Genomic DNA, 26,071 nt, shown 5'->3' on the forward strand with positions numbered 1-26,071 from the left:
CTCCGGGAGAGCTCGGGCGGGAGCCCAGAGAGCGCCGCGCGGGGACCTCAAGCCAGACCCCAGCGTCCCGCTGCCTCGGCCTGGGCCTGCCCCGCCCCCTGCCCCGCCCCTTTCCAGCCCGCCCCACCCCCTCTACTCCCTTCCACCCGGACCCCGCCCCCCGTGCAGCCCCCCGCCCTCGCCGCCCGGGCCCCGCCCCCGGCCCCCCTGGCCCTTGCCACCGGTCCAGGGAGGGGACGGCGGGACAGGCGGGACCGCTGGGACCGGCGGGAGGGCGGACCGGGCGGGGATATGGCCGCGGCGCCCGGAGGGTCTGCGCCGCCCGCCGGCCCCGGCCCGCGCCTTGGTTTCAGCACCGCGGACAGCGGCGTCGGCATGAGCGGGCTAAACCCCGGTCCTGCCGTGCCCATGAAGGACCACGACGCCATCAAGCTCTTCGTGGGGCAGATCCCGCGGGGCTTGGACGAGCAGGACCTCAAGCCGCTGTTCGAGGAGTTCGGCCGCATCTACGAGCTGACGGTGCTGAAGGACCGGCTCACCGGCCTCCACAAAGGTGCGCGGGGTCAGCCCAGACCAGCCCAGCCCTGCCCAGCCCTGCCCAGCCCAGCCCAGCCCAGCCCAGCCCCAATCCGATTAGAGTGCGGCCCAGCCCAAATCCCAGCCTCAACCGCAGCCCCAGCCCTAGCCCTACTTAAAGCCAGTCCAACACCAGTCCAATTACAGCCCACTTCAACCCAGTCTTCTCCCCAGATCACAGAACCCCCAACCCAGAATTTCCTCTCTGACATCCTTCCTCTGGTCATCACTCTGGTCCCTGACATGTTCTCCACTCTAGCCTCCAACCTTCACCTCTCACTTTCCAACAGTCCCCACCTTTCAGTTGGACTTCCCTCCATCCCTCTCATCAAGCATCCCAAATTCTGGAATTTGGAAACTTATTCCACCTTCTAGGTCGCTGACACCCCCAATCCCAAAAACCCTGGACCCAATCATTCCTGAACCACCATCCCCCAATTTGGTGCCACCCCACTCAGGCCTAACAACCTTTACACACATTTTGGACTTGCACCCCTCATTCTGGCCTCCAAGACCTACCAATCCCCAGAGCCTTCTTTTCACTCAGACTGCCAACTTAAAACCCCACAGACCTAAACTCTCCCTTTCTTCAGAAGCCAGGCCTAGCTATGTCCCAAAATCCAATTCCTCTCCTAGGAGGCTCTCAGCTCCAAATTCTACCTTCGTTCTGAACAATAACACCAATCTCTCCTACTCTCATCCAGAATCCCAACACTCTCCTCTTGTTCTAATCTGAGTCCAGAACTCTAACCTCAGCTGGGAACTCCAGCCACCTTGTGCCCTCTCATCTCAGGTTTCCTCTCAGTTGAACCCACACTTCTCCCACCCTCTAATCTCCCCACTCCTATACCACATATTTGTCCCTTCCCAATCCTCTTTCTTCCCTCCCTCACAGGCTGTTTATGGACCAGAGCCTCAGGGTGGGTCAGACTGAAGAGGCAGAAAGGGTTTTCTCCCTGCTCTTGCTAGAGAGACAGAGGCACCACGGTCCTGTCCAGCCACACCCCTTTCTTCCTGTAGAGAGAGGGAGGAGGCTTGTTTACATGCAGAAAAGTCTGTCCAGGCTGGGCTGGAGTAAGAGAGCCAGAATCACATGTCATATATGGGCAGGGAAAGGAAATGACTTGAGAAGAAACACTTTTTCTCTTCCCACTCTCACCATGCTGCAGTTTCAGGATTTGGGGGCAGGGGAGGGTCTCCAACTATCCTGCATGATCTTTCCAGGAGAGAAGTGGTGGACCCTGGGTAACGGCTAAATGTACTTTCCTAAGGGCTAAGAGCTGGAATCAGGCTGCCACCTTTTCAACTGGGAGGCTTTGGGGAGTTCCTAGGCACACAAATGTAAGGGCTTCAGGAAAAGGACCATAGAAGACCTAGGACCAGCTATGTAGCAGTGCATCTTCCACCTTTAGGGTGGGATCATTTTAAAAAGGACATGAAAGGACAAGACCATACCATCCAGATTCCCTCTAATTCAGTCCAGCTGCCCAGCTGTCCATTCATCCATAGCAACTTATTTTCTTATTGTCTAGATATTTATATCAGCATGTTAGTATAAACTAATCTTTCTGGGCCATCTGTGCAATGAGGAAAGTGTATAGAATACCTTTAATTCCCACTCTTCTCACTCGAACACCATCAGAGTCTCTGAACAGTTCCCTCATCCTCTCTCTCTCTCTCTCTTTCTACTTAGCTCTAATTCTTCCCATTTTTTTAATTCATCTGTCCCTCAAGCCATACTTCTCTGTCTTTCCACCCCTCATTCTTCCACTCCCTAACCCAGCTAGTCACACAGAGCTCCTTTAGGCAGCAACTAGGCCCTTGAGCCTTGCAGACAGGGCCCCCGCCCTGCCCAATTCTGACGTCAGCTAATATGGCTTGGTGGCGGAAGATGGAACCAGGTGTTTGGTGATTTATCCCTAAACCAACCCACAACTCTCAAAGGCAGGGTTGCTTTGCAGGATGACTGGGGAGGGTCTGCAAGTCAACATATCCCCCACCCTCTCCCCAGCAACAGTGACGTCTAAAAGGCAGAGTGACTCATTTTCCTTCTGAAGGCTGAATACCGAGGGGGCAGCCATAGTGCTTTGAAAACAAGCTCAGCCTTGGAGTTTGGAGATTCCAAACCCTATCCTGCCACTTACACACTCTCCAGGCTTCAGTTTCCTATTGATATGACCAAAGTTTGTCCCAGGAGTTCTCTAAGGTCACTTTAACCCAGTGAATAGCAGATATCCACCCACCTTAAGGGGGCAGCTATGTGGAAGACATCGGAGAAAATGTTCCCATTTGCCTTTCTAGTCTGCTGAGGTCCAAGTGGAAAACTGCACCAGGCTCCTAATGGCTTCCCACATCCACTTTCTCTTCCTTCAGTCTTTCTCCTTCTTACACTCAGAAGGCTCTTTTTGAAAACACAAGTCTAATGTCACAACCCTGCTTAAAACCCTTTAATGGCTGTCCACTCTTCTTATGAAAAAGTTCAAAATCCAGACTGAGGCATACAAAGTTATAGATGAGCTGATCCCTGCATCTCTCATTGGCCACTCTGCCCCCAGTCACCAATCTCCAACCATACTAGCCTTCCATCCATTTCCCCAACACACTGTATTTTTCACTCAATTGTCATGCGTACTATTCCCACTGCCTGAAATAATCACCATCTCTTCTGTCACCTGGTTAACCCCCATCTGTTATTGAGAACTCATGGACATTCCTCAACCCCGTGAACTCAGTTATGTTCCCCTCATGATCCTTTATATAATCCCCATGAGGGCAGGGCATGTGTCTTTTTGCCGCTTTATCCTCAAGCCCATCATAATGTCCCACCACACTAAGTAAGTATTCAATAAGTCTCTTCTGAATGAGTGACTCAGTGACTTTTGGAAAGGAAAAAGATTTGGCCCCATACTTTCTGTAGAGGGTAGGACTGACCCTTTGGCTTAACCCAGACTCCTCCTCTCCCCTGTATCTACCAGTTATTTTAGAGTAGTCAGATTTGGGGCCCTATCTTGAAGTCCTGGGAGAGCTGACAGATCAAGCTCCTTGTATAGGATTGGAAGTTCCTGGAAGCTCCTACCTACAGGGCACCCTTAAACCAGCCACATCTTCCAAGCTTCAAATTAATCCATTCCTTAGACTCAAATTTGGAAGAGGCGTTAGGAAGGAGTTGTGGGATCCTGGGCTTGGTTCCCAACCCAACTCCTCTTCTCTCTTCTCCCATCTGAAACTGAGGTGGGAAGGAATTGAGGCTGATTCTGGGAGACTTTGGCAGTATGAATCCAAAAAGAAAGGGGGAGACTGGGGTTAAAGCTGAAGGCAAAGCTGCTTAGGGAGGTTTAACTCCAACAGGACTTGTGGCTGGAGTGGGGAGGGGTGATGTGGGGTTGTATGAGCATGTGACTGGGTGTGGGTACACAGGTTCCCTAGGCAAGAGGCCAGGAGCAAATGAGAGGGAGCCAGAGCCGGGGACACAAGCCCCTCCCTTCAGAGAAGGTGGGAGGCAGAGAAGGCTTCTCAGAAGCAGTGTCCTTATTTAAAAGAGAGTAGCCTTGAGTTTGCCAACTTAATGGAGTCTTTCCAGGAAGAGTATCTGGGGGTTTCAGGAAACCCTCTGAGCCAGCCTCTCCCTCCCCAGGCTGTGCCTTCCTCACCTACTGCGCCCGGGACTCTGCTCTCAAAGCCCAGAGTGCACTGCATGAGCAGAAGACCCTGCCAGGGGTAAGTCCACCAGGGTCGGGGGGTGGGAATCACCTCTGGCTGGGGACATGTCCTGTGCTCATGGCAAAGCTGCATGTAGGGGTTGGGTTGGGTCCAGGAACTAGAACAGTCATCTTTCTAGGAGAGGACTTACCTGTGCCTTTAACAGCTACAGGTTAATTGCTATATTCAGTCTTCTGGTTCAAAGAAGCAGGCTCAAGGCTCTTGGGCCAAGTGTTCCATCCCTGTCTTTTAGGAGAGGCATCACTGTCGTGGGCTACGCTAGAATCTGTCCATCTTGGCTGAAATCATGACTTCAAGAGTCATTTGCCACGGCGTGAGCATATATGCAGATACACGGGTAGAGGGTCTGCTGGGCTAGTATCTCACTTCCTCCCATTTTAGGGTCCTTGATGGCACTTGCCTCTGGTCCCTTTCCTGTAATGTTTTTTGGGGTGGCTTGAGTCACCAAGATTGCTTTCCCTCCACACCCCAAACACTTGGCTAAAGTTAAGAGAGACCTGCTTCCATGGGCAGCCAGGCCACTGCATACCAGTGGCACCTGGTACAGCCTTGGCTAATGGCTAGTCACTGGACAAAAAGCAAAGTGGGACCTACTGCTGAAGGAAGAAAGTGGGATTGTTAAGAACCAGTGTGGGTTCACCAAGAGTAAGTCATGCTACACAGCTTCATTTCCTCTTGTTCAAGGAATGATATGTCTAGAAGAATGCTATTCAGGTATCAGGACTACATCAAGTTGTAGGCCTCAGATTTAAGAGGGTCATCAGCCTACCAGAAAGAGACCAGGATGGGATGGGGATATAAAATATACCATGAAATGATAGTTTGAAGAAATTGGGGATATTTAGCTAAGAAGACAGGGTTTAATGGGGGCTTCAGCAGGAAGGAATCATGATATAGTAATTAGGAACACTAGTTTTTGAGTTTCACAGACTGGATTTGAATCCCAGCTCTGCCTTTTACCACGTTGGTGTCTTCGGATACTTTACTTAGACGCTTGAGCTTCAATTTCCTCATCTATAAGGAGAGGGCTATGCTAACACTTAGCTCTCTGGGTTATTGTGAGGATCAACCGAGGCTTAGCAAGTGCCTAGCACAGAGGAAGATCTCGATAAATACTACTGTTGGGGGTGGGGTAGCCACTTTCAGATTCGGAAGAGGGATTTGGTTTTTCTATGTCTGGCCCCAGAGGGCAGGAACAGTGGGTGTAAAGAACAGACACACCGTTTTCAGCTTGTTATAATGAAGTCGTCTCTCTGAATTGGAGCTCTCCAGCAATAGGACAGCTTAGAGCTGATCACGCTGTTAATGGGGTGTCAGATCCTAGAGCCAGTCCTAGTAATTGAAGGAACTTGAGCCTCACTCTTGAAGACTCAGGGTCAAGTACCACCAGCTTTTCACCATCACCAGTCCTCTGTGTGCAGGTGGATCCATGCCCTACCACTCGCTAACCCTGTGACCTTCGGCAACTTTTTGCCCCTCTGAGCCTAAGCTTCCTCAACTGAGAAATTGAACTTGTAGGACTGTTGTAATAATGAAATGATCTAAGTCATGTTCGGTGCTTAGCACAGATCTTGGCAGACAGCAAGTACTCGACATGGGTCAGCTGGTGGTGGTGGTACTAGAAACAGTAACAGCAGCATTACTAGGAGTGGAGCCGTTACTCACCCAACCTTTAGAGTAAAGACTTCTGTCACAAGAGTTGTGCCAATGAGACAAATGGTAACATTCCATACAGGAAACATCACAGCAAAGGCTCAGAGACAGGAGGAACAGGTGGATGTGAATTAGGGCTGGAAGTGTAGAGGAAGTCCACGTGAGTCCAGGCCAGACCAGAGAGAAGATCCACTGAGGACAGTGGTTGAAGGGGAAACTCTGAGCTCCAAGTTGAGGGTTTAGACCTCATCCTGAAAGCAAATGGAAGGCACTGAAAAAATTAAGACGAACTTTAGAACAACCCCCGCCCCAACCAGCCACAGGGCTCCACAGATAAGGAGTCCCTGGGGGACCCTATGAAGCTGAGGGCACCTGAGATTAGGCTCGTGCAGCACCACACTACTGGGAAGTTTCTGGGAGAGAAAAGAGAAATAACAATACCTAACATATATTGATGCCAGACAGTGTTCTTAGCACTTATTCAAAGTCATTTAATCCTCTATGAAGAAGGTATTGTTACTGGCATTCCCATTTTACAGATGAGGAAACTGAGCCATAGAAAACTAGTGACTTGCCTAAAGTCATGGAGCTACTAATGGGAAGATCTGGGCTTTGAGCCCAGGTGGTCTGGCTGCAGAACTCATTCACTGAACCACTGCAATGTTACCTGAGCCAAGCTGGTGGCAGACAGGGGTCTAAGGTTCTGGAGGGTATGGTGCCTGGGTATATCTGCCCCCTCCCATCCTTTCATTTACAAGCTTCCAACATGGCCGGGCTTCTTCTGGTACTGCCGGGATTGGCTTTATTCACCCTCTCAGCTTAACAAAGTGAAAATTAATATTTAATTGTTCTCCTAAATGAAAATCGATGGCCCTCTTGGCCAGCTCCAGCAATGGCTGTGCCATCAGCCTTTCCTCTGGGCCTGCCAGGAGCAGCAGCAGCTTTAGTCACCTGGCCTCAGGCCCACCCACAGGGAACAGGGGAGGGTGCCCAGATCTCTGTAGGCACTGGGTCCTGGGCATACCTGCCATCTGCTGGAGGAGCAGGGACAAGACTTCAATCTGGGCTCCTACTGGATGGAGGCAGGCAGGACTATCACTGTGGGACCAGGAAAGGTTGGGTCAACCTTGAAGAGTAATCCTGAACCCCTAGGAGAAATGTCATGGTATCTGTTGGGCTGGAGCCTCCCCTCAGCATCCCCTCCACCAGCCCCCTGCTAATTTCTGTCACATATCAAAGCTTGGCTCCCTAACTTAGGATGTCCTCAAACCTCAGTGATCTGTCCCATCTTCTGCAGTTTCCTTCCCCTGAGGATGGAGCTACATCTTTTAGCCTCACTTTAGGCTCCAGAATCCACCTGAAGAAAGTGAAGCCCAACTTGTCTCTCTCCATGCTTGTGTCCTCCTTTCCTGTGGGCAGCTATCCCTTCACACACTGTGAAGGAAACAGGCACAACTAAGGATATTTGCTTTTGCAGGTCATGACCTGCACAGAACAGCTTGAGTGGAAAAGGCAAATGGGGGCTGAAATCCAGCCGTGCTCTGCTGACCAAGCCATACACATTATCCCAGGACTGTCAGCCCAGAGGAAGGGGCCCATTTCCCCTAACTTGTCTGCAGAGTTGCCTCTTTGTAATTCACACAAAGACACTATATGTGCTAACAGCTGCCCAGTGAGTGAGTTGGAACCTTTGCCGTCAAGGAGCTTCCAGCCCAGATATAACTTATTGCATCACAGTGGGGTTTACATCTGGGCACATAAAAGAGGCATCAAGAGGGAAGAGGGAGGAGATGCTCCACAATGGAGATGCTATCTGAGCCGAATTGTGATCATACATCATCACGTTTGAGGGTCTAGAAACCTGGAAGACAAAGACAACTTCTGGAATTCTGGGGCCAGTGTGAGGACTGGCAGGGAAGGTGCCCCGCAGAGATGGCTAAGGCTCCAAGTGAATGGAGAGTAGCAGCCCAGGGGGCAGGACTCACAGGTTTTGACTCCTAGTCTTAGGATCTTGGGCTTTACTGGGAGGCTTGCAATGGGGAACTATGGGTGGATTTTGAGCAGGGAAGAGTGAAGAACTGGTATCAAAAGATCCCTTTGGCTGGGTAGGTGGGAGAGGAAGCAATGCTGAAGGCAGATGACTCTTTGGACACTGTTGCTTGAGTGCAGGTGAGTGATGACTTTGGCCTGGAGCTGGGGTTAGGCAGGAATGGAGAGGAAAGGGTGGACTTGAGAACTATTTAGAATATGCCCTTAGATTCTAGAACCAATGGCACGTGGCAGTGGATTGAATTAGAGGAAGGGGGTGAGGCAGGACAAGTGCTGAAAATGCTGAAGTTTCCTGTTTCTCTGCTCCGCTCTTTCTTGCACCCACGACACCTCTCCTAGACCCACCAGTAGTCCCTTCCTTGGGAAGGTCCCAATAAATACTCTTCTCACAGTGAGGGGAAGGGGCTGAGGGCGTGAGTGCTGAGTGAAAGGAACAGCTGGCATCAGGACAGAAGAGTCTGCAGAGGGCAATGCTGAGCCCAAAGGCAGGAATTTTAGGCAAGACAAGCAAGGAGCAGGGGTAAGGTCTTGCCTTCCCTTCTGCTTACAGAGCAGAAGGACCAGGACCTCGTATGTGTCGGCGCTGCCTCTGACCTTCTCCACTCTAGTGCCCGGGTTGGGTTCTTCTCGTCTCTTTCTTACACGCTCCCTTGAGCTCCCCTCCAGGGCTGGGTCCAGAAGCAGGCATGAGCCCGGACCTGGGAAACTCCCAAGGGAACAGACGCTCAGCCAAGGGCAAGAGCTCCCTTGAGGTCCCATGACATGACAAGTACTTGGCCAAGGAGACAGTGCCTTCTTTTCCTCAAAGAGGAACGGTGACTACTCCACCCCGTTCGCACACCCCTCCCCTGGCTGTGGCAGGAATGAGGCAGGGTAAGGTTGTCCAGGTAGCTCACAGAACATACCTAAATCCTGCGTGTCCGCCCTAACCACTTCCCAGTGGAGACTGAAGGCCCAGAGTCCTGGGGAGCATTGCTCTTCCCAGCTCTGTCCTCATCATCTTGGGCTCCTCCCTGGGGGCTCCCCTAAGCCTCCTAGCTCCCAAACTGCCAGCTCCCCCAACACCTAAGCCATAAACCTGAGAGTCAGCCAAAGTTCCCTCCTCTCCCTTGTCCCTACATCCAACTGAACTTCAGCCCAGTTAGCTCTTCCCAAACATCTCTTGAATCTGTCCATTTCCTTCTGCCCTGGTCCAGGTCACCCTCACCCTTCACTCGTATCACTGCTTACTTTTTAGTTTCATATGCTTCCATTTAACACACACACACACCCTCAAAACAAACAAATAACTTACTACATCTGGCGCACCTATTAAGACCTAGCCTTTGTCATTTGCACCACACCTTTGCAAGGTAGGATCATGATTCTCCCTTTATTAACATGGATACTAGGGCTCAGAGCGCCTAAGGAAGTTGCCAGTGACGGAGCCAGGACTTACATCCATGTCTATCTGACATGGAGGTGATTTTCTCTACCCTGGATCCCTCAGTGTCAGGTGCCCGCCAGAAAACCCTTGCTCCTTCAGGCTGGCAGCTCCCCCTCCATATCCCAGTCCTCTGGAGTGCTCAGCCCCCAGTCCTATCTGTCCCATGATCGCCACAGGGTCCAATGACCTCAGTCCTGCAGGACCCAGGTCAAACCCTGCCTCCACCATGAAGCTTTCCCTGAGCCAGCCTCTCCGGATGGAGTCAGCCTCTCCCGCAGCACTTTACCTTACACTCCTCCTAAGGTCCTAGTCCCTCTGTGCCTCATTATTTGTGTTCATGTCTTAAGAACGGAGTTGAACAACACAATGCAAAAATCATGGACTTCAGGTTCAGACAGACCTGGAGGCAAATCCCAGCTCAACCACTTACCCACCACGTGATCCCAGATAAGTGATTTAACTGCTCTCAGCCTCGGCTTTCTCATCTATACTATGGGAACAGTGGCATTATCTTGCAGACCGGTCGGAAGGAATTTAGAGACAATTATGTAAAGTGCCCCAGGAAGGGCCTGCCACATAGTGGGCTCTCAGGAAATGGTGGCACTGTCTTCCCCTCTGTGAGCTTTTGAGGACAGGGTCCCAGGGTCATTGCTGTCTCCCCTGAAGGGCCCAGCGTGGGGCTCTTTGCAGGGTTCTGGAAATATTAGCAACATGCCTGAGTGGTGGGAAGTCTAGGTGTCCAGCCTACGAGACCCATCCTCTGCCAGGTCCACGTGGGACATGTATGTACCACCTCCATCAAAGAGTGGGGAGTCGGGGAGGGGGAAAGGGGCAGCCCCCAGAGCACCAATGAGCTCCATGTCCCCAGAAACCCAGCCAGGGAGGCAGCTGCCATAGAAACCACTGCTGTCACATGGGCTCATCTCTCTAGGCTCCAGAGAGAAATTCTCAGGATATATTTAAGAACTAATAAAATAATGATGGTCTTGCTCACCCTCGCTGCCCCCGCAACCCAGGCTTCTACCTTCCCTTCTCCCCTGCCACACTCCTCCCTGCCTTTCTTGTACCCCTTCCTGAACCTCAGCCCCTCATTTCCTTCCCATATTCACCAGTATTTCTCTCTTTCCTTGCCCCTTCGTAGGTCTGTCTCTTACTCTCTCATCATTTCTGTCCTCCTGTGTCTCTTCGCCTCTCCCTGTGTCTCTACTCTGCATGGCTCTGTCTCTTGGTCTCTCCTCCACAATCACAGGTGGCCATGCCCAGGGACGGGTCCCGTCCTCCTGATCCCTGGTCCAGGCCAGTCCAGACCTGTCCAGCTCGCCCTGATCTGCTTGGATTGATCTGTCATCCCCTGTAGACTGCAGCCTGAGTCCTGTCGGTGTCTCGGCCCCCACCCACAGCCTGGTACACAGCAGGTGCTCCACCACCAGCGGGGGGGTGTGTCAGAGCGTATAAGAACCTGAGCCCTGGTGGGAGGGGGACTGCGCTGGTTCAGGCTTGGCCTGTTTTCCTTTCCTTTCCATTTTTTTTAAATGAGCCCTCCCCGCTCCCCCACCCCCAAATTTGATCCAAAGGAAATTGCTCAACTGTGACTGCCAGGGCGTTACCATGGTTACTGGGTAGCACTTGTGGCTATGGTAACAGGAAGCTGCCTGTTGTCTTGGCAACGAGCACATCGGTAGGGGATGGAGTGGTCCCTGATTGGTGCAGAAGCATTGCATTTCCTGAGGGGAGGGGGTCAGATCATCACCTTCTCAGGCCAGATGGGCATCAGTACCCCTTCCTCCATGAACAGGAAGGACGCTGTTCTTTCCTCCCGGCACTCAGCTATCTGCCCCCAACAATAATTCCTCACATCCTACGCACCCAGCTCTTGGCAGTTTACAAAGACCTTTTGCGTCCCCATTATCTCATGTGATCCCCACAACACCCATGAGAGGAAGGTGAGACGGGGATCCAATCATGAATTCTCTCAGGGTGGCTGGGGGATGGGAGTGGGGGCGGTGTATATCGAAAGCACCGAGGAGCTGTTACAAATTATACATCCCCCAACTGGATACGGTTCCCAGGTGATTCTTCTCTGCCCCTGATCAGGGAACCCCTGAATCAGAAGGTGAAATCGGTTGTGGGGGAGGGTCTGGAGGGAGGGGTCAAGCTGCTTTCCAGGTTTAGAGCCTGGATAACTGGAAGGATCGGGTTTGGACAAAGAGGTCAGCTCTGGTTTGGGTGTGTTGAGTGGAAAGCGCCAGTGGGACTTTCTAGTCGGGATGTCCGGCAAGCAGCCGGCACACGGGTCTGAAGCTCAGGAGGGAGGTGTGTGCCAGAGGTGCTGCACTCTGAGTCATCCCCGGGGGGCAGGAGCCGAGGCTGTGGGTGCGGATGAGTTATCCAGGAAGAATGGGAGGAGCGGGTGTGCAGGGCCGAGGATGGTGGCCCGGAGACTCAGCATCCCCAGGGGAAGAGGGCCCAGGAGGAGGCGGAGCGGGTGACACAGAAACCTGGAGAAGGCTTTCCTTGTCTGACAAGTTGAATCAGAGAAGGTGGCTTACTTGAAGTCATACAACCACTAAATGGCAGAGCTGGGGCTAGACAGCTCTGATTCCCAGACTGTCTCATCGAAGTGACACACAGAGCTATATTCCCAGCTTTAGACATAAAACATAAATCTGAAGATCCATTCTATCCTCCTACCCAGCTCCTCCATGCAACGCCTTTAAGAAAGTCCAGGAGCCAGAGGCACAGGCCTCACGTGGTCCCTGCACAGGGTCAAAGGAGGGAGAATCTGTTTAGCCTCCAGTCCATCCTCTGCTTCCCACGGAGCTTCTGATCACCAAATTCTTCAGGCTTCAGCACCTTCTAAATTCCTGGGTTTAAGGGAGGGAATTTGGAGAAAATCTATAGTCCCCGAGTGAGAGAGCTAGAGTGAAGAGTTCACAGGGGCCAGGGCTTGGATGCCGAGGTGTCCGGGGGTGGGGAAGCCGGGGCCCTGGGGCCAGGCAGTCACACTGACTGGGTGTGTTGGTCCAATGTCTTTCAGATGAATCGTCCCATCCAAGTGAAGCCGGCTGCCAGTGAGGGCCGAGGAGGTAATTTGCCTGCTTGATGCACCTCAGGATCTCATCCATGTAGGGGATGGTGGGCCCCCCCTGGAGTCAGTCCCACCCAGGCTTTATTACTAGAGTCTCTTTGGGTCAGGGGGACAAGTAAGGGCCAGAGTTACTCAGCACCAGAACAGCTCAGCCATCCCAGGTCAGACTGAGAAGGGATGGGGTCCCAGGGTCCCCAGACCCAGACGAGGCAGGAGGTAGAGGCTGGACATAGAGGAAAGGAGTTCTTGCCACCTTACCCCTGGAGAGAGTTCATTCCTGTTTTTAGAGGCGGAACTTCCAGGTCTGTTTGAAGAACTAGGCTAGAGTTATTTTCCTTTTCTAGATTCTTCTGATTACAGAGAACCCAGTCCAGTCTGGGTTGGAGCCACTTGCCCCTTCATTGCAATTGCCTGGTTGGTTACTCGTGGTAAAAGATGAGACTGGTAAGACAGATCTTGTAGGCCATCTTAAGGAATTTGACTCTATGCTGAGGGCCATGGAAAGTCTTTGAAAGTTTTTTAGCTGCATCATTTCCTAGTACAGAAAGACTGACACTCCTTAAGCACAGGAGGGTTTGGGAGCCTGTACTTTTTAACAACCATCAACATCTTGGCCAGCTTTCATACTGGAGAAGCAGTACTAGCTTCCAGCGACAACTCCTGACATCCTTCTTGCCCTTGGGTGTTACATCAGTCCGAGCTACCTGCCTGCAGCCCTCCCTGAAGTCCGCTGACTTCCCCCCAGTAAGACTCCTTCTCTCCCTTGGAGGGACCACGGCTTTGTTAGGTAAAAGAAGCTGCCCGAGATCAGGGAGAGAATGGAAACCAATTGACAGACATTCGTTAACCTGCACAGCCCTCCAGACTCCATGCTCAGCGTCCACACCTGCAAGGGATGCTCACAGCTTCATAGTTCCATTGTGGAGTTCTTTCCTCCAAGAAATCCTCTCTTCATCCTTTTAGATTTTCTAACCTCTGGTCTTTGCTTCTCAACTTCTGGTCAAGATGTTATCACCCTACTTTGTCTTGAAGCAATATTTCCAAGCTTCTACTCTCCCCTCCAAATACACATCCTCCTTTTCCATCTCATTCTTCCCAGATTGGTTTTTGAGAAGCTCCAGGCTGCATACCAAACCTCTGGTTCACTTGTCCCAAGAATTTCTGCTTCTTGGGAACCTGTTAAGCATCAAGGCCAGTGTTGGCCATCTCCTAAGCCCTGCCCACAAACACTAGACTGCCCCACAGGTAAGCGGCCACCTGAGAGCACTTGAGTGAGCTAAGAAGCAGACAGGCTGGGCTGCAGTTTGTTCAACCATCCAACCAACATCTTTTGAGTAACTGACTCCACATTAGGAACGCAGAGCTGAGCAAGGCAGACCTGGCTCCTGGCCTCACAGAGTTGGGTTATAAACCAGTAAACAAAGGGCGCTCAGTGCTTCTCAGGTCCAGCGGGGATTGTGGGGGCACGAACGTGGGGCACGTAACTTAGTCTGGGAGGTCAAGATGGGCTCCCAGAGGTAGTAATATTTAAGCTGAGATCTCCAGGATGAACAAGAAGTAGGCAAACAGACAAGAGAGGAGCGAGGGAGCAAATATTTCAGGCAGAGAGAAGTGCACTGGCAGTGCTCAGAACGTGATGCGACCTGGAATCTGGTCCAGGAACTAAGTCCACAATGCTGGGGGCATTCCTGCTGTTTGGAGCCCAACACATCTTGCCAGGGTGAGGGCCACCGCAAAAGGAGGCCTCCATGCTGATAATACTTCCTTAGCCTAGCCCAGATGTCCTGGTCATCTGGGCCCCCAGCAGTGGCATCAGCATGAGTTTTATCATTTTCCTACCCCACTGCGTACAAGTTTTTTTCAAGTGTCATATCATTGACAAATTCTGTACATAAGGCATCTCACCTCTACACCTGTTCACATTCCAAGCAGCTCAAGAGAACAGGCAAAGCAAATCTAGCTGAAAAGACGTCTGCCTGGCAGAATTCAAAATTTTAGTAGTTCCATGTACCACAGATATTTCTTGACAAGTGATGGCTCTTAAGGAGCATTTACCCCAAATGCAACCATGGATAATCCTTCTTGCAGATTTGGATGACCAGATCTCTCAATTCCTTCCTGCTCCCCCTCAGAGTCACCAAATGGTCCCTGATCCATATTTGGGAGAGGAGGCATATGTTCTAAATCTTGCAGAACAGTTGGGCCTTTACAATTTATAAGTATTTTACTACCAACTGATCTGTGTTGGATACTAACCAAAGTGTGCCCCTTTTCTTCAGTGCTGTCATGTATCTATTCTACTGTGAGTTCAGCTCTCTGCGGAATTTTAACACAAATTAATGCTTTAGAATCTCAATTTTTAAAATGGTATTGAATTTTGCTTTTGAAATGAAACATCTGACACCAGTGTAGGATAGCTTGTCCCATTTTAGTCTTAACTCTGTGACCCCAAGCAGTCAATAAACCTTCAGAGTTCATGGTCATACCTGCCCTGATACAGTTAAGCCTGTGAGCTTGCATATATTTTAATTATTCCTGAAATTCAATCCTTTGTTTACAGTTGATTAATAATGAATTCTATATCTGATAAAAATACTGACATCAAGGGTGTATCAAGGCAAATATAATCTTCCAAAATTTTGCCATTTTTTTTCCGGGAAGGGATTATTGTTAGATTTCTCTTCCCATAAAAAAGGGATCCCTAACTCAGTTGCTACAGGAGCAGGTAAGTAACCCTACATGAGCGAGACTGTCATGATATAATTAAAATCTTATATTTTAATTAGGTTAAACGTTGGCACCTAATTTAGTTTTTAAAAGTGGGCCCGCACTGTGGAAGCCTACCTGAGCCTGTCAGGTTTGATTCTTCAGCCCAGAGACGTCCATGTTTTCCCATCTGCCACGCAGGAGTATTCTGTTACGCACACATGAGCTTTCTGACAAATACGTCACTTTACATTCTATCTCTTGAATTTTGATGCAGATGCAACAGAGTAATATTACTCTTATTTTTTTAATCAACAGACATGAGGTTTGTGGTTGAAACAACCTATATTTTAAACATACTGTATGTTGTATTTTTTTAACATTTTTATTGATTTATAATCATTTTACAATGTTGTGTCAAATTCCAGTGCAGAGCACAATTTTTCAGTTATACATGAACATACATATATCCATTGTTGTATGTTGTATTATGTTCTGAAGGCACTGGTGACACTTGCATGTGCAATGCTTACTGTGCAGTAGAAGCGACACCACAAGACCTGCCTGATACAAGGTGCTGGGGTCTTCCTCTTCCGAGGCCGCCCCTGCAGCCCTGGGGGCACTGGGAGTGCATCCAGGTCTTCACGGACTATATTATAGCAGCTTCTCAACATACCCCAGCCCTATGTATATGTTTATACATGTTTCATGTATCCCAGTTCCTATAAATTCTGCAGCCAAGTTCCACACTGTTCATATACTCCATGCTCCATGCCTATATTTTACATCCTGTGGCATTGAACAGTACACTCTTAAAGGAAAACTAATCTAATTTTTCAAAATTAAATTATTTCATAACATCCTAAAGGCATCCATTTCTACATTAAATATGCATAGTGCCAAAGCCGCCATCAGACTAGTCAAGAGATTCATGAAAGACCTTCCCTGTCTTCTCATGTTCCTAAACAAAATGACCTCAGGTCCCTCTCCATACACCATGCAGAACTCTATTTCCTGTTTTAGGCCAGTGGTTTACAAGGTACTTTCCTTGGAGCCCCCCTAGGGAGTACCAGGGGAAGGTGAGACAAGAGGAATGCCAGTCCTCCTCCCATCTGTCCGGCTTCAGTCTGAGCCGTTCTGCTTTTCTCTTACATTTTGGGCTTCATCCTAATATTTTTGTTAGAACAGTGGATTCCACAGCTTTTTAAAAAGGCTAGGCAACCAGTGACCCATTCCGAGGGCACTGTTCTGTGGCAAACACTCCCAGGAGCGATGCACACCCTCTGAATTGTAGTCTCAGCACAGAATGGTGGTACCTCCACTAGAATTCCGGCCACAAGTACGTTATCCATTCCTTCCCTGTCAGGATTTCTGGGCAGTAATCCTCTGGACAGAGGGCAAGATTCTGCTGAACACATTCCGTCTGTCTCATGTACACCACAGCCCCTGCCCTCCATACAGACACAGCACTGACAGGCAGGAGACAGATACCAAGGTACCCAGGGCAGCCTAGGCTGAACCCCACACTGTCCAGGTGAAATGTGGATACGCACACATAGCCTTGTTGGACGCTCCCTCCACTGCTGATTTCAGCCAGTCTGTCCTTCCCTTTCACCATCACCCAAGCTTCACTCTGACTTTCACCAGCCTTGTTTCCCTTGTACTCAGGATCCAAGGACCCCTGTCAGCTCACCCAGATTCCCACTCACTCCTTCTCTCTGAACTTGTATCACCCTGATGAAGCCCTGTCTCCAATTCAGAGACTTGTCTTGGTGCAGAGATGAGAGGGGTTTTGACAGCAGGACATATGGGCTGGTCCCCCTGCTGCACCCTCCTGGGTAGTTCTCCTACGCCTGACCTGCTGGATGTGCACTGAAACCTCGTTTCCAGCCCCAGCTCTCCAGCTTTCTCCAAGGGCACAGGTCCATCTTGCAGCCTCCTTCCTGGAATCCCTACCACTCCCACGGGAAGGGTGGACACAGGGAAGGATCCTCAGGTGGCCATCTGGGTCTACAGGCAGAACTTGTTCTCCCATGGCATGAACACCTGGGGAGGGGTCAGAGCAGGGAAACGGGAAGTCAGAGAGGAGGCAGCAGGGCTCAGTGAGGGCCCTGAAAACTCAGTGAGGGAATAAGGAAGGTAAGGAAAGGGATTCAGGAAGTGTAGCAGGGAAAATGCCAATGCTGGAGGCTCAGGAACCTGAGTTTCCTGCCCTCTTTAGGCCTTGGGGTGGAGGCACCCAGGCTGAGTTTGGTGCTGGGGGTGAGGAGTCATAATTCCTGTGCTCAGTGTCTGGGGACGAGGAGACAACTGTTTTCTGTGCCTTTTTTTTTTTTTTGACCCAGAATCCTTGATTCTAGCCACTGCCATCAGCTGGCAGCGTGTGCTTGTCTTCTCCAGACCCAGTCTGAATATACAGGACTCCTTTGAGGACCCCCTCCCTTAATAGAGCTGCAATGGTCTAAAACAGCATTTCCCAAACTCCAAGAACAGAAAGGTCGAGCATAGAAAATGATGCATTTAGAGCTCTGTCCAAAAAAAAAAAAAAATATATATATATATATATATATATATTTTTTTTTACTGAATCACTTCCCACAAGAGCAGCAATGAGCCTTACTGGGTTTTTCCAGGACCCAGGTTTCCCTGATGGGAATCTGGAGTTCCCTTCCTCCTGATTTGCCTGTAGGTCATCCTGCCCCTCAAAGAAACTTCACCTGTAGCCCTGGGTGAGTAGGGCCTTCTCAGTCACTACACCTCTTCGAGAATTAGACTGTGGTTAACCACCCTCCTAAACGCCTCCTGCTACTCTGGGGAGCCCAAGAGGACTTGGGGTTCCCAGCTGACTCCTCGATTTGTCCCCAGAGGACCGAAAGCTGTTTGTGGGAATGCTGGGCAAGCAGCAGGGCGAGGAGGACGTCAGACGCCTGTTCCAGCCCTTCGGCCACATCGAGGAGTGCACCGTCTTGCGGAGCCCTGATGGAACCAGTAAAGGTGACTTGAGCTGACCCCTGGATTTCCTGATGACCCGTCTCACTCTGCACCACATGACGCTTTTGGCCTCTGTGACCTGAGCCACCTCTGTCCCGCCCCAGGCTGTGCCTTCGTGAAGTTTGGGAGTCAAGGGGAGGCTCAGGCGGCCATCCAGAGTCTGCACGGCAGCCGGACCATGGCGGTGAGGGCGGGAGCCGGGCCCCGGGTGCGGCCTGTGGGGTGGTGACGGGCTCCTCCTCCCCATATGCTGGGGGGTGGGGGAAGTGCCTGATAAGCCAGGCGCTCGGGGCTGGGGTCTGGACTGGTCATTGCACCCTCCCCTGCCTTGACCAGGGCGCCTCGTCCAGCCTCGTGGTCAAGCTGGCGGACACAGACCGCGAGCGCGCGCTGCGGCGGATGCAGCAGATGGCGGGCCAGCTGGGCGCCTTCCACCCGGCGCCGCTGCCGCTCGGGGCCTGCGGGGCCTACACCACCGCGGTAGGTGCCTGGCCCTGGCGGGCGCGGGCTGACCGGCAGCTGGGCCAGGCCGGCGTTGGGAGCTGGGGCAGCTGCGCGCCGCTGGGCGCGCCACACTCGCCCTTCTCCCCTCTTAAAGATCCTGCAGCACCAGGCGGCCCTGCTGGCGGCGGCACAGGGCCCGGGCCTCGGCCCGGTGGCCGCAGTGGCGGCACAGATGCAGCACGTGGCGGCCTTCAGCCTGGTGGCCGCGCCGCTCTTGCCCGCGGCAGGTACGGCGCGCGGGGGCGGGGCCTCGGGGGGCGGGGCGCGGCGGGGCGGGGCTGCCGCCTGACTGTCCCACCCACTCCGCCGCCAGCCCCCAGCTCCCCGCCGGGCGGCGGTCCCGGCGCGCTTCCTGGTCTCCCAGCACCCATCGGGGTCAATGGATTCGGCCCCCTGACCCCCCAGACCAGTGGGCAGCCTGGCTCCGACAGTCTCTACAATAACGGGCTCTCTCCTTACCCAGGTGGGCCCCCCGCTCCACCCGAATCTCCCGCGAAATGGAGTGGGGAGCGGGGGTGGGGGCTGGGGGGTGATGGTGGCAGGGCCTGGCCTCCCTGGAAGGGCCTCCTGCTTCCCTGCTGCCTCTCACACCTCCCTCCACCTCCCACACTCCCTGAGCTCTCAGTTGACCCTGCCCGCCAGCCCACCTTCACTGTGGGCCTTGCGCCCCTCTCTCCCCAGCCCAGAGCCCTGGCGTGGCTGACGCCCTGCAGCAGGCCTACGCTGGGACGCACCACTACGCAGGTTTCACTGGGCGCTACGCGGCCTGGGGGGGGTTTGACGGGCCCCAGAAAGTAATAGGAAGATTCCGGGAGGGGGCGGTTAGGCTCTCTTCTGAGGAGTCAACCCTCCATTCCCCTACCCCTGGACCCAGGACGACCTTTCTAGGGGTGAGGGTTACTGTGGACTCGCTGCATTGGTCAAAAATGGCCAGGCAGATGGGGCCCTGCTTGGGGGATGGCTCCCAGGGGTCACTGCCCACTCCCACCTCTGTCTCCAGCAGCCTATCCGTCGGCCTATGCCCCAGTGAGCACAACTTTTCCCCAGCAGCCTTCAGCCCTGCCCCAGCAGCAAAGAGAAGGTGAGGGACAGGGGTCTGGAGATCAGGGCCTGGTGGGGCTGGACTCAGGATTCCTCCCCTGAACCAGCCTGCTCCTGTTCCTGCAGGCCCCGAAGGCTGTAATCTCTTCATCTATCACCTGCCTCAGGAGTTTGGTGACGCAGAACTCATCCAGACGTTCCTGCCCTTCGGAGCTGTTGTCTCTGCCAAAGTCTTTGTGGATCGAGCCACCAACCAGAGCAAGTGTTTTGGTGAGCAGAAACCCATCCCTGGGCCTTTCACACTCCTAAATTCGAGATTCCCTGCAGACCCTAAGATTGTGCCTCCAGAAGTCAGTGACTCCCACAAACTGAGTGTGTATGTAAGGCCCTCAGCAGGGTCCCAGACCAGCGATGGGGCTAAGCCCAGACCAGGAACAAGTCTATTTCAGGTTCACCTGGGAGGGTCAGGTGTCTGGTAGATCTTCAACCAGGTTAGGCTTTAGAGTCTAGCCGGGGCAGGTGGAGTCTGGGCCTGGGAGCAGAGATCCCCTCCAACTCCATCTGCAGTTCAGAGGACTAGAATGGGAGCTGTGGGGGGAGAGAGATTTTCCCATACCAGGGAAAGGACAGAGAAGCACCCCAAGCAGCACATTACCCACCTCACAACACACACACACTCAGAATTACCTCCTCTCATTCCCAGAATCACACCTGTAGGAAATTGAGGCCACTAGCCCATGTGAGAGCATGTGCCTGTGTGTGCGCACCTACAAACAATGGAGAGGGGAGGAGGACATGTTTGATGGAACTGGCCTGAGGGGCAGGGAGAAGGGACTAGTCATAGAGAAAGGGGGCCCTGCCAGGCAGAGTCCCAGCTAGCCTCTCTGCCCACACCCTCCAGGGTTTGTTAGCTTTGACAATCCAACCAGTGCCCAGACAGCTATTCAGGCCATGAATGGCTTTCAAATTGGCATGAAGAGGCTCAAGGTCCAGCTCAAGAGGCCCAAGGATGCCAACCGGCCTTACTGACCTGCTCTCAGTGACCAGCCAGAGAGGTGAGTCCTTGGCAGATCCCAGGCAGGGGATCTCTCTCAGCTTTGATACCCCTTTTGGGGTGTTGGGGGCACCCACCTCTGCAAAGGCTGGGGGAGAAGACCCAGGAGTTAGGAGGAATCCTCAGTTTGAGACTGTGTTTTTCCTTCAGTCTAAGGACTGAGATAAATCAGACAACACTCCTGCCACCACAATCCGAGAAAGACAAGTGCATTTAGATCCAGTCAGTTACTTCTACTCCACAGAGAGCCCCAGGGGCCACAGGAGAGGGTTCATGTGTGGGGGAACAGGGGGCGGGTGGAGAATGCGACTAGGAAAGTGGGTTTGTGCCAGCTTGTGAGGAGTTTCAAAGGCTACACGTTTGGACTTTACCCTGAAGATGGTAGAGAACCATTGAGGAGTTTAAGCCAAGAAAGAACAGGATGTAAGGGCTAGGATAACAGCAGTGAACACGGAGATGAGAGAAGCGAATATGGTGCTGAAGAAGCAGGACCTACAGGCCTGGTGGGCGTCAGGGAGGGAGGTGACAAGCTCTCTAAGGCTCCTGGCAGGGCCGGCTGCCTGCGACTTTCAGAGAGTTGCTCTCAGAAGTTCCACAGGAACCTGCCTAACTTGAGCTGCCCCCAGGGAGCCCTCTAGTAGGTGTGCTGAGCTGAGGCCATCTGTCCGGGACCCAGGGGCTGGCTTCAGTGGACACCTGAGGACCAGCCACTCACCTGAGATGTCACCGAGGGGGCGGGGGCTCTTCTTGCTTTGCCCCCCGGAGTGACTTTTCCCTTTCCCCGCCTCTCTCCTTACCCAACAATGGAAACTGAAGGGTGAGAAGAAAGGAAAAGAAAAGCACAGAGACGCTGGAGCAGCCCTTCCAGAAGGAGTGGCCGCGGACGGAGGTGGATCGGACCCAAGGCCGACGCCTGGGCTCAGGCCACCTCAAGGATTGTTTCCACCAAGTGGGTTGCTCTGTGCCTGTGGCGTAGAGCGCAGGCTGGCGAGGCAGCTGGGCTGGCTGAGGACGGACTGTCTAGGGGAACCAGCAGAGGGCCTTGGGGGTGCCAAGGGCTTCTCCACAAGGGAAGCCCAGATTTACTTCTTTCAAAATCATATCATTCCTTAGAGTTTAGGGACCAAAGGACTATTGCTTTTTTAAGAATATATATATATACATATATATATATCTCTATATAAATTAAAACAAAGAAACAAAAAAAAAACCAAGAGAAACAAAAAAGACAGTATAGAGTCTCATAAAAGCTGCCTTTACATATCCCTAGGAGACAGGGTGAAGGAGACCCTTGAAGGCCCCAGCCTAGGCAGAGGGAGGCTGTGGAAAGATTGTTCTGTGTCTCATTCCCTCTCAAGCCACCCCCACCCCACCACCTCTTAAAAATTATCAAGGACTTGAGGTCTAGGCTCATATGCAGGTAACGAGAGAGCTGTGGAAGCAGTGAACCCACGATCCCCAAGCTCAGAGAGCATCCCTGAAGAGGAGCTCCCAGGAGGAGTGCGGGCCCAGCCTGGTCTTTGCCACCCCGAAAGGCCCCTTGGCCGGCAGGAGGGGAACCTGCCTCTCCTTGACAGCCTTTCCCGTGGAACCACTGCTTCCCTGGCAGGAAGAAAGGGAGTGTGGGCCATGCCAGCCTTTCCATTCTCCATCCAGATAGACAGGGGCCCTGCCTTTGGCTGAGCCGAGACACCTCCTGTTTCCCCTCGCCTTGAGCCAGCCCCAGTGTCCCCTTGCTCAGGCCGCCTTCTGTCTCTCAGTCTAAGTCTGCCCACCTAAAGTAGATTCAGGATGTACGTAGAGCTGTGACAACAGACTTGGAAGGTTTGCTACTGTATATACTGCCATTGAGAAGGGGATAATTTTCAATAGGTAGAAGCTTCAGAATTTAGAGGTCCCTCTTTACCCAGGACCTGGGAGGGAAGTAGATGTTTTGCCAAAATACTTCTTCATTCCTTTAAAAACGACATCTTTCCTATGCAAGAGTGTCTCACATGTGCTTATCCAAGGTGCTTCTAGGTGGTAAGCGTGTTCAGCTTAGAAGTGGTGTGTGCTCTGTCTGTCTGTCTTTGTCTGTCTGTTGTATACAGTGGGTGCCATATAAAGCTGATCAATGGTGGTGCTTCCTGCCTGCTTCTGTGAGATGGGCAAAAGATCCAGCTTAGAACACCATGACTCACCTTGCCTTGGTCAGCCTTTCCCGGTCCCACAGGGCCTCACACATACTTTCCCCAGGAGGGTACTTTCCCCTCCACCCCATAGACCTGGATCAAACTAGTCTGGGGCCCCAGCTACGTGGTGGGCATTCTGGTCCCCAGATGTCGCTGAGGCTGGAGGCCTCTGATCTGAGATCACATCAGACAATAAAGGATGTGGGGGTGGGGTCGGAGGATTCCTCCTTCATAAGAGTTTCTAACAAAACTGTTCCTACCTGTTCCTCTGTCTTTGACTCGTTTTTGGAGGGAAGGGGATAAAAAATAACATTATCAGGTCACATGTGGTACATATCAACAAATAATTTCCAGCTGAGAGAGGAACCAGTGTCAAGGGCATCCGTACACCAGCACAGTATCAACAGGTGGGGTGATCACCTGAACACAGATGGAGATAATGTAACACCTGCACATTCAAACAGATGTTCACGTGGAGGCACAGGCACCTCTCAGTGCCAGGTGCTAAGCTCTGTGCTAGGAGCTGGGGCTCGGGCATGCTCCAAGCACTCAGAGTCAGGGGGAAAACAGACCAAATGTAGTTCTAATGGAGGGCCACATGGGGTCTGCGGTGGCAAGAAAAGTACCTAATTCAGACTTGACTGGTAAGGCAGGTCAGAGGAAGTTTTACTGAAGGAGGAAGGGTCTTCAAGAATGAACTGCCACATCTGGACAAAGCCATTTGGACAGCTGCATCATTCTCAGCAGTTATCTCGACTATCAAGAAATAACTGTGATTACCATCTATTCAGTGCCCATTATGTGGCAGAGAGTGGGCACCCATTCCTAACTCTACCCTGAACCCTAACTCATTACAAAGTCATGTCAAAACACAAACCAAATGGCATTTAAAAGTATTTTGTTTCAGAATTAGGTACTGGCAGACTGTGTACAAATGATGCAGAGGTCGGCAAGGTCTAGACAGGGGAGGCAAACTATGGCCTGTTGGCAAATCTGGCCTGCAGCCTGCTGTTGTATGGCCTATCAAGGATGTTTTTTACATTTTTAAAGGGCTGTAAAAACAAAACGAAAAACATGAGACAAAGACCAGATGTGGCCCAAACAGCCTAAAAGATTTATCTTGTCCTTTAGATAAAAAGCTTGCCAAGCCCTATAAGGTCATGGAAGACTCGTATAATGTCTAATGATTTTAAACAGTGGTGTTTGTGTCTCTGTTGTGTGTACATGTATTACTCCAAATCCTTTCAGTTATAACTATCAAAAACCAAATTCAAACATGTTTAAGCCAATAGGAAATTAGTTGCTTACATAACTGATAAAGGATGAATCTGCCTTTAGGCACAGCTGGATGCAGGGGTTCAAACGAAGATGTTTTCATCTCTTGGCCCTGCTTCCTTCTACATGGTGGCCTCACTAGCTTCAGCTCGGGAGACCTTGGGAGGACTCTGGCCAGAATAGACACGTGCCCACCTCTAGGGTGGAAGAGTAGGCCACCCTAACAGACCCCACCAGGGCTGGGGGGGGCAGCAGTGGTCTCCAAGGGAAAGGATGCTGGGCAGATAAGCCGTTTGCATCCACTATATTCTACCCCTTTCTTGCTCAGTATCCACCTATACTTTTCTTAACAAACATATAATTATTTAAATGTGCCTGCCTAACAATGCAATAATCCTAGGCCCAACAGGAAAAAAAAACATATTTCTCAGTGGGAAACAAAATAGAATCGTGTCCAGTTGCTTTATTGAGCCCTCAGTCCAGGGTCCCTTTGTGATGTGCAATTCTTGGTCAGATCTGCATATAACTTCTTGTGATTATTTTGCAATCTATGGCTTAAAGAGAAATTTAGCTACCCCTACATAACCAATGTGAAATAGTGGAGGGAAGTAGAATAACCATTTTTAACAAAGAAAAAAAAAACCCACCTTCCTTTTGGAACTGGGGAGAAGAGAAAAACAGTGGTCACTAATCTATAGCATATAGCACATCCTTCTGGACAGTGGAGCAAGATTCTTGGTCAACAAAACTGATTGCTCTTGGTCCTTTTCACTGGGAAAAGTCTCTTTTATCCATTGTCCTTTATGGAAATCCATGAGAAGATACCCTTTCTGGAACTGAAGCATCCCTCTTCCCTTTGGACTTGGCTTTGGGCCTAAAGATTGCCTAGAGATTATGCCTTCCCACATCCCTAACTGCCAGCTGAGTTCCTTCCAAACCGACTGGTTTGACTCCTGGGCTCTCTGTGAACGAGCAACCCAAATCAAGAATTTGCCAAGTCCTGGTCCTTGAGTCTGGGTTTCTGGCCCTTGTGGTTTCTGTCTCTTAGCAACAGGTCACATTTGGCCCATCCCCCACCCCCAGCTTCTGGGCTTCCACAATGCCCTGTCTATGGTAATAGATCAACCCTAATCTGCTCAGTGCCCCCAGAGAGAGATTACCTTGGCTGGCTCATGCTCTAGGGGCCCTGACCAGATAGTCAAAATCCCCAAGCCGTATTGGCACCCAGGCCTCAGCCCAAAGCGATGCTTAGGACAGCAGTGAGGCAACCACCCCAGACCGCATTCTGGCCAACCTGCAGCTCGCTCCACTCCTCACCTTCTGGCCACAGTCCATTATTATACTGAGACCACATCACCAAAGCACTCCCAAGGAGATTCTGTCAGTGGACATTGACTGAGGGGCCTTCTGAGAACTTGGGGCCTGTGGGCAGAGTATTTAGCCTTTAACAGGGCCCTGGGAATTTCTCTCTCTCTCTGGCTATAACCTGGGTGTCTTGGATGTAGAGAAGAGACCTCTGGTCTGAGATGGGACTGATGACCTTTGACGTCAGAAGCATCTCTGGATCTGCTGTGTGCTCTGACCCGACCTGGGGTCTCACCTCTGCCTCAGCGGAACAGAACGGGCATGCAGTACCCTCCAGAAGAGGGTGCTAAGGTCAAGGAGAGCATGGAATCTCTCTTCATCTTTTCCAGCGTTGGTTGAAATCTTTGGGCATCCACTGTCCTGACTGCATCTGCGTGCACTGTGACACAGCCAAACCCAGCAGGGATTCAGAGGCTGTTCTGGGCCTCCGGGCCTCCCCTCAGCCAGTGTAT

The 26,071-nt window shown here is 51.7% G+C and overlaps 1 protein-coding gene and 1 long non-coding RNA gene across 8 annotated transcripts; one reads left to right on the forward strand and one right to left on the reverse strand.

Moving 5' to 3' along the window:
• The first annotated feature begins 291 nt into the window (after window positions 1–291).
• CELF6 (CUGBP Elav-like family member 6) lies at window positions 292–23,244 on the forward strand. Of its 7 annotated transcripts, none has more exons than XM_031691656.2 (13): window positions 292–553; window positions 4,211–4,293; window positions 12,462–12,510; window positions 18,084–18,212; window positions 18,314–18,393; window positions 18,546–18,689; window positions 18,808–18,940; window positions 19,027–19,176; window positions 19,395–19,457; window positions 19,714–19,794; window positions 19,881–20,024; window positions 20,656–20,809; window positions 21,625–23,244. In XM_031691656.2, the coding sequence occupies exons 1-12, from the start codon at window positions 292–294 to the stop codon at window positions 20,781–20,783; spliced, it is 1,446 nt and encodes a 481-aa protein (XP_031547516.2). In that variant the 3' UTR covers window positions 20,784–20,809; window positions 21,625–23,244. The 7 variants fall into 7 exon arrangements, with proteins under 7 accessions (XP_031547516.2, XP_072807197.1, XP_072807196.1 ...); XM_031691658.2 differs by having other exon boundaries at window positions 388–553; window positions 19,717–19,794; XM_072951096.1 differs by lacking the exon at window positions 19,714–19,794.
• Window positions 6,085–7,364, reverse strand: LOC140689785 (uncharacterized). The gene is made up of 3 exons (XR_012064894.1): window positions 7,220–7,364; window positions 6,974–7,097; window positions 6,085–6,200 (listed from the first exon to the last, which is right to left on the reverse strand). It is a non-coding gene; the product is annotated as an uncharacterized lncRNA (long non-coding RNA).
• Window positions 23,245–26,071: the final 2,827 nt, after the last annotated feature.

Source organism: Vicugna pacos, chromosome 27, assembly GCF_048564905.1.
Source record: "Vicugna pacos chromosome 27, VicPac4, whole genome shotgun sequence".
Classification (NCBI taxonomy): Eukaryota; Metazoa; Chordata; class Mammalia; order Artiodactyla; family Camelidae; genus Vicugna; species Vicugna pacos.